This window comes from Schistocerca nitens, chromosome 1 (assembly GCF_023898315.1).
Source record: "Schistocerca nitens isolate TAMUIC-IGC-003100 chromosome 1, iqSchNite1.1, whole genome shotgun sequence".
Lineage (NCBI taxonomy): Eukaryota > Metazoa > Arthropoda > Insecta > Orthoptera > Acrididae > Schistocerca > Schistocerca nitens.
The window spans coordinates 1,083,183,927-1,083,191,785 of NC_064614.1; the positions used below are offsets into that span (position 1 = coordinate 1,083,183,927).

The following is a 7,859-nucleotide window of genomic DNA, read 5'->3' on the forward strand; positions in this document are numbered from 1 at the left end:
CTCAACTTCTAAGGTCATTAGTCCCCTAGAACTTAGAACTAGTTAAACCTAACTAACCTAAGAACATCACACACATCCATGCCCGAGGCAGGATTCTAACCTGCGACCGTAGCGGTCTCGCGGTTCCAGACTGCAGCGCCTAGAACCGCATGGCCACTTCGGCTGGCAAAAAACTAATTGCTAATAGAAACATAGCATTGCCTTAGAAGGGATCCCTGCACAACAACTGCATTTACTGAAATTTTCCATAAAGTATACACCCTCCTAGATGAAGAAATGATGAGAACAGGCATATTCTTAGATTTTTCCAGAGTCTTTGACTCGGACAACTAAGTGCTGCTCGTTAAGAAACTGAAGGCACACAGCATTAAAAAAGCATCTATGGAGCTTCTGTCCACATACTTAATAAACTGCATGCAGTTTAAAATAGATAATAATGTCATACATTTCCTGATTTATAGGGATATAGTAGTCTGGGGTGCCTCAAGTGCCAAGCCTTGGTCGCTTGCTGTTCATGATTTATGTCAGTGACATAACAGAACCTTTCAATGTACATCTCTTAAGTTATGCCACTGGCACCTCCCTCCTATTTTTTGAGAAATGCTCTGAGGCATTGCAGCCGGTGGCAACCAAGGGTGCAACTAATGGAACCATGTATTTTCTACATCCAAGTCTAAACACTAATATCAGTAATTCCAAGCTACAAATATTCTGCTGCTGCAGAAAAGATAATTTATGTTAATCGCTAGACTAAGTCTGTAGAGCCCTGCCATGAAACTTTTGTGTTCAAAATTTCTTTTAAAACCAGTGCCTCTGCTAGAACATTCATCTTTGGCGTCATTTCTATAGACTTTTTTTATATGTGCCTTTCGCGCTATTTTTCGTTTTGAGTCTAATGTTACTGTCGTTCTGTGAGCTAATAAAAATGTTATTTTTGTTTCAAACCTAACCGCGTTTTCATTTAAAGCTCAAATCACCACAGTTTGTCCAACATAGATATTAAAAATATATTCCTTATGTTTGTGTAAACTTATGTTGTTGAGAATAGTAAAAACAGTGTAAGCAATAAGCCACAGGCCGTCAATTGCAACATGTGTTAAATTGAGAATATTAAGATGAATACATGTTTTTATATTAGTTCGTTACTCATCGTATGTATAAAGTTTGCAAAAGACATCAGCTCGATGGCTACACGTAAAAAAAAATAAATAAAATATATACGTCCCCACCTAGCCGGCATGCGTGACCGATCGGTTCTAGGCACTTCAGTCTGGAACCGCGCGACCGCTACGGTCGCAGGTTAGAATCCTGCCTCGGGCATGGATGTGTGTGATGTCCTTAGGTTAGTTAGGGTTAAGTAGTTCTAAGGTCTAGGTGACTGATGACCTCAGATGTTAAGTCCCATAGTGCTCAGAGCCATTTGAACCATCCCCCCTAGTCAACCATGATCAATAGTGAGATTGCGTCTGTTGTACAGTACAAGTAAATTAACGCAGCTCTGGGGTCATAACCTAATAAATTTAAAGAGCTGCGGGCATTCCTCAGGCACACAAATTATAAGTCACTTGCGTTAATAGTGGTTTACTTGATCATTTTGTGATTCATTGACTTCTGAAAAAGCACAAGAAACTGTGGCACTTGGCAACCACATGTCAACAACAGAATAAAAGATAATAGCACGGAATTACCATCAAAAACTAAAAACAAAAAGGAATATACTGAAAACAAAATTAATTTGAGAAATTCGAGCTAAAACTGTCAAATTAAATATTATTAATCGAATTGTTTTCCTATTAGTTCCGGTGTAAGTACAAAATTTTGATAGCAAAATGTGTAATACCCAAAGACCAATTCAAATAAAAATCTGAAATGGAAAAATAAAGAAATAGTTCCAGTAAATACAGTGGCTGTTCTTTCTGCCAACGTAATGTTACAATTTCACAAACTGATGGATAAAATCTTGGCTTCTCAAAAGAAAGAAGATACAGTGTGAATTTAAAACGTACGGTAGTAACTTTCTCAGCTGATGTCCGAAATTCATGTAGTTATAATACTTTTTCTATGAAAAATCTTTACAGGTTTTGTCTAAATTTAATGGGATTACATTTTAATTGAAGGTAATACTTTTTATGGCGGAACTACTATCGATAGCTTCATTTTGTGACAGTTGGCGTGCATCTGAATTTCTCATACCTCTCTGCCACTTTGGCATTACGTCAATGCCGTAGACTCCTATAGAGTTGCAGTTCACATAGCAAGAGGCAGCCATTGTTTTTACGTTACCTGCAACACTTTTAAAGGGACGAAGTAATTTGTGTACCGTTTTCTTGAAAGACACTCGTCGCACATTTGGTGATGTCCACGATGAACCCCGAATAGTAAGTACGGAGTGTCAACTGTGCGGTTCAGTATGTGAGCTGTTTTCGATTGACATTCTCTCTGCGTATATCTCATATTGATGGCGTTATTGTGTGGTGTGTATAATTTTTGTTGTTAAAGTGTTTATTAAAATTTTGCGGAGTAGCTTAGATATTTGCGCAAGGCTGAAGCTAACAATGTAACATTACTTCGTTTCGATAAGTTTTTGTGACTCACTGTCATCCATGACGGGTGGAGGCACAATGAAATCAGCAAACATGGATGGTTGCCTTTATGCTTTGTTTTGTGTAAATGGCAAGTAGCGTTTGTGAACATGGAGAGGCAAGAATTGACTTAAGAGCATTTGTTATTTTTGAGATGTGTGGGGGATTCTTATGTAATTTATTCCATGCTTCCGTAATCAACAATTCTAATTTGTTATCATTTATAGGTTGGTGGTAGTTACTCGATATTCGTGTTGATTCGTGCGTATCTGTATCAAGATATGGTTGTCAGAGAGACCTGTGCCTGCTTCAAATGTGTTTCTCGGGGACCATGTTTCGTGGTGGTATTTGTTTGGAATAGGAAATAATGTGCAGTAGGTGTGAGCACTAGGGAACTCGACTAGACTAAGGAATATTTAGGACTTGATTACCTTACACGAAGCGGGAAATAACAAAAACCTACATATTTACGAGTATATTTCTTCTTTCTCACATGCCCAGAATGTGAGTTTTACGACATAAAGAGGAACCCGTTCATTTCTTTGCGCTTTGAATGTTGTTCATTTTACTGTCATGAAGTGAAGCAATCCCAACATCACATACATTCTCTACAGTGACACACCAGTGACTTTCAGAATGTTTTTGGGTTTAATTAGAATTCTGTAAAATCATACAATATACTGTATGTATATGCCCAGAAGTATCACACAAATTTGATGGGTTTAGATTTTGAATTAAAGCTGATTGCATTGATAATTCACTATTGGTGCCACAGTCAATATTGGTCACTGGATATTTCAGATTTTCGTTACTTGAGTAGGAAGTTTCCTTGCTTACTTGAGTAGGAAGTTTCCTTGCATTAATAATTGTTGTAGTAGTTTGATAATCTGGAAGTCTAGTAAGATATTTTATTTCCATAATTTGCTGCAGATTTCTTTACATAAAGGTAACTTAGTGGAGCATTTCACATAATGTATTTTCTTGCCAACTGTTACTGAACACTGGGTTACTTAGTTCATTGGAAAGTTAATTTCACTTAAGGGTTGCATTTTGACAGAATATTATGATGATTGAGCACATCCCCATTCGAATTTCAAATTGACACACTGCTTTTGTAAGGAATAAAGTAACAAAAGCATATGCTGTACATTGCAAATCCAATATTATTGGGAGTGTTTAGTGATGATGTGCTGCTTATAGGTGGTTTTCTGCCAATAGTGGCAGGTTTTTCATAGTTTTAAATGTTATGTTGTATTGGAACTGGCAAGTCTGGTAGTAGACATTTACTGAATGAAAACATTATCCTAATTGCAGGCAAACTATTAGTATTGTGACCTCTGATTCAGATCTGTTGCGGTTACTAGCATTTCGCATCACTTTGTGAATTGCTTGTGAAGATATGATACAGTGCTGTGCTATGTAAATTTTCTTGACTGTGAACAGATACTTAATATTGCATTGACCATTTTTCAGTGACTACCTTTTCAAGCTTCTGCTCATTGGTGATTCTGGTGTTGGCAAATCTTGTCTTCTGCTGAGATTTGCGGTATGTGCTATTAAGTATGTCAAATATTAAAGATTTCAACTATTAATAGTTTTTCATGCGTATGTTTATTGTTTGCAGGATGATACGTACACGGAAAGCTATATTAGCACTATAGGTGTAGATTTTGTAAGTATTTCAATAGTTTTAATTAAATTCACAAAGTATTTTTTATACTTCGCATTTGGTGTAAGAAATTTCTATTCTGTTGCAGAAAATAAGAACAATTGATCTGGATGGGAAGACTATAAAACTACAAATTGTAAGTTTTTATAATTTTGAATGCTTAGGTTTTAATGTTTGGGAGCAGAGCATTGCTCCTTCTATGTAACAGTCAGTAGTGAACGACAAAATTCTGTTTTACAGTGGGATACTGCTGGTCAAGAGAGGTTTCGCACAATTACGTCAAGTTATTATCGAGGTGCTCATGGAATTATTGTGGTTTATGATTGCACCGACCAAGAGTCATTCAATAACGTTAAACAATGGCTGGAAGAAATTGATCGCTATGCTTGTGACAATGTAAATAAATTACTTGTAGGAAACAAAAGTGACTTGCATGCCAAAAAGGTTGTTGATTATACTACTGCTAAGGTAAGATGTTATATAGTTGTTTGAAAGATTTGAATATGTGTTTTAGAAGAGTGGAATACTTTAATCTGTATGTGAACTTTGGAATAACATGGCAGTGCATGAGATGTTTGTGACACTGGCAATGTGCATGTTGCTACATTTCATGTATTGGTAGACTGTTTTTAATAACTTTTACCATTGCCTTTAAATCTGTGCCAAATGTTACTGTAATTGTGAAATGAAATAATTTAAAAGTCCACCTTGATGTGTGTACACACACACACACACACACACACACACACACACACTTCTCATTATTGCATGCATTTGGAGCATTGTTCTTCTGCTACTCAAGAAGCCAGTTGATAGCTGTGTCATTAGTTACTAAAATTGCCATGATAGTTTTCTGCTTCTAGAACATAATGCTGCCAGCAGTCTGGCACATCAAAACAGCAACAATTTCAGGAAAGTTTCTTGCAGCCAATCTTGGCATTTGATTAGACGTAGCAGTAGTAATTAAAGGCATCTAGTTCCGGCTATCAATTAGTAAATGAGTGAACTTCATTTTTATATTTGAGATCCGTAATATTAAGCTTAATTTTTATTGAAAGAATTGTCAGGTGTGTGTGCTTACTATAAATTATCCATGCTTAAAACATAACTAGTTTCACTTTGAACTTGGAATTGCAGTTCTGCAGCACACTTCAGATATTTAAATTTCCTACATTGCTTTGACAGTGTTGAATGTAAATGGCAAAATGCTGTTTACTGTATTGTGAGTTAAAAAAGTAAAAAATTATTATAAAACCTATGAACAAGATGAATACTTAATGAAATGGTTTTGTATTAGTTTTGCAGTAAGCACATTTATAATAGAGGTGAAATAATCAAAATGAAAAACCAAGAACAGGGAGATAAATTAGTGCTGATTCAGTAAATTCAGAACTTTTAAGAGTACTCAATACAGATCTAACATTAGGTTGAGGAAAACATAAACATTGGGATGCAGGAAGGTGTCAGTTGTAAAACTTTAAACTTGTGCTGTTGCTTCCAGTGTGACTCAGGATTTTGCAGTTCCTGTAACTGTAAAGGAATTTGTAAGGACTTCGCTCTTGCATTCAAAATACAACCTTAATGACATCTTTGGATAACTGGAAAGTTTCATTGTTTTGCATAAACTACTATGAGCTCATTATTACCTACAGGAATATGCAGATCAGCTAGGAATTCCATTCCTTGAAACTTCTGCGAAGAATGCTACGAATGTTGAGCAAGCATTCATGACCATGGCAGCAGAAATAAAGAACCGTGTAGGACCTCCATCATCAGCTGCTGACACGGCCAATAAAGTTAAAATTGACCAGGGTCGTCCAATTGAAACGGCAAAGTCTGGATGTTGCTGAAATTAGTGCAGTATGTAACACACCTTCTTTTGGAATTACTCTATATTGTACTAGGCATATTGATTTCATTTTAAAACTTTTTCTCTTCAGATTTATTGCTGCTGTGTACACTTCCCAGCTCAGCATGTTGCAGTAGCATCTGCTTGGGAGATCTGGCAGGGTTTTCCAGAAACTTTGGAAATGTGTTAGTTTTTGTGAATATCTTTTATCCAAAGACAGCCTGGAGTACCATGTGACATACATTTCAATCCAGCCAGTTTGTTCTGCAGTGTTGCTGTATTATAATGGCTGATGTGCAGGTTTTTGTTTATGTTTTTATAGAAATAGTGTTATTCTGTGTATAGATGTGTGGAGCAGATCGTGCTGGTGTGCTTAATTCTGGAATAGCCCTGTGACTTACAAATCTGAGGAACCTCGAAATTTAATCAGATGTATATTTAATATAAACGTTTGATACTTCTAAGAATTTCACACATGTAAAATATTATACATAGTATACTTAAGTATTAAGTAATACACATTTCAGAAAATATCCTTGAAGGGTTAGGATTTCTTTTGGGGTATTACATAACCAAAATTCTTGCACGCTTTATGCTATATAATTTAAATACTCGTATTTGTAAATCAGTTTGGTGCAAATTGGCCCTTCAGAGTATTAATATTTAAAAGATTAAAAGTCAAAATAAATAATTCACAAATATCATTCCATAAATTATATTTCTTGTAGTGTCTTTCTTCCTGAACAATAAATATTCTGAATGGTTAAATGGATGTTTGTCCATGACGTGAGCATGTGTACTGTATGCAGTTCCCACAGATAACCTTGGCAGCAGGTAGCTGTGGAACAATTGCAACAAGTGGTGGACCACACTATTGGTTTCACAATCCTAAAAAAAAATGTGTGAACTATTTATTTTTTGTACTTTACTTACTCTACAATGTTCCTGCTGTTGGTGCCAAGGAACAATGTTCATTCTACATAAAATGCATCAACAGCAGGAATGGCAAAATATTGTCAGTAACAATGAAACAATGGAGATGTCCACAAAAAATGCAGAATGAGGTGATTGATAACCAGTTATCTGTGATCTGAATTTTAATAACCGTGTGGTCCACATTTACACTTTATTATATACATTTTGCAGTAAGTGAAGCATTAGTAGTGTACAGTGATGAAAACAATTTTCTGTAAATTGCATTTTGCAATGCAGAACACAAATAAAATTTTGTTTAATGGAGTCAGTTTTGTCCTACCCTCTTGCCATTCCACAATCCATGTTGTTGGAATAAAAGCTGTTTACATTTCTCATCTGACAAGACACACATGTACTGCATTTATCTACGGCCAGAACTGTGGTAACAGTAAAATTAAAGCCTTGTGAAAGAGAAACCAAGTGGAGTATGAAAACATTGTTAGCCATAATTGTACCATACTGTGCACAATAAGAACCAGAGCTCTTCTCTCAGGACCAAATAAGATTAAATTTGCAATCCTTTTGGACTGGACTACTTACATTTCTGCACTCTCCCGCACTCCAGAGTAATGTAGTGTGATTGAGATAAAGTATAAGCCAAGCAGACTAGTTGGCAAGTAGTGCCAGAATGGTTTAATCTGCTTAAAATACTCACATAGGCATCATAATACCAAATGACATGTCAAAAATTTTTCATGCAGTTTATTGCGGAATTTGTGAATTGTGGGTAGTGTCAGTAATGAACCATGAACAATTTTCACATAGTGATCTAGGGGTAGGGATT

The 7,859-nt window shown here is 35.9% G+C and overlaps 1 protein-coding gene across 1 annotated transcript; it reads left to right on the top strand.

The window, feature by feature from the left end:
• Positions 1-2,190: 2,190 nt before the first annotated feature.
• Positions 2,191-7,339, top strand: LOC126198495 (ras-related protein Rab-1A). The gene is made up of 7 exons (XM_049934873.1): positions 2,191-2,378; positions 4,056-4,128; positions 4,207-4,254; positions 4,340-4,387; positions 4,492-4,719; positions 5,904-6,111; positions 6,192-7,339. The coding sequence occupies exons 1-6, from the start codon at positions 2,356-2,358 to the stop codon at positions 6,099-6,101; spliced, it is 618 nt and encodes a 205-aa protein (XP_049790830.1). The 5' UTR covers positions 2,191-2,355; the 3' UTR covers positions 6,102-6,111; positions 6,192-7,339.
• The last annotated feature ends 520 nt before the right edge of the window (positions 7,340-7,859 follow it).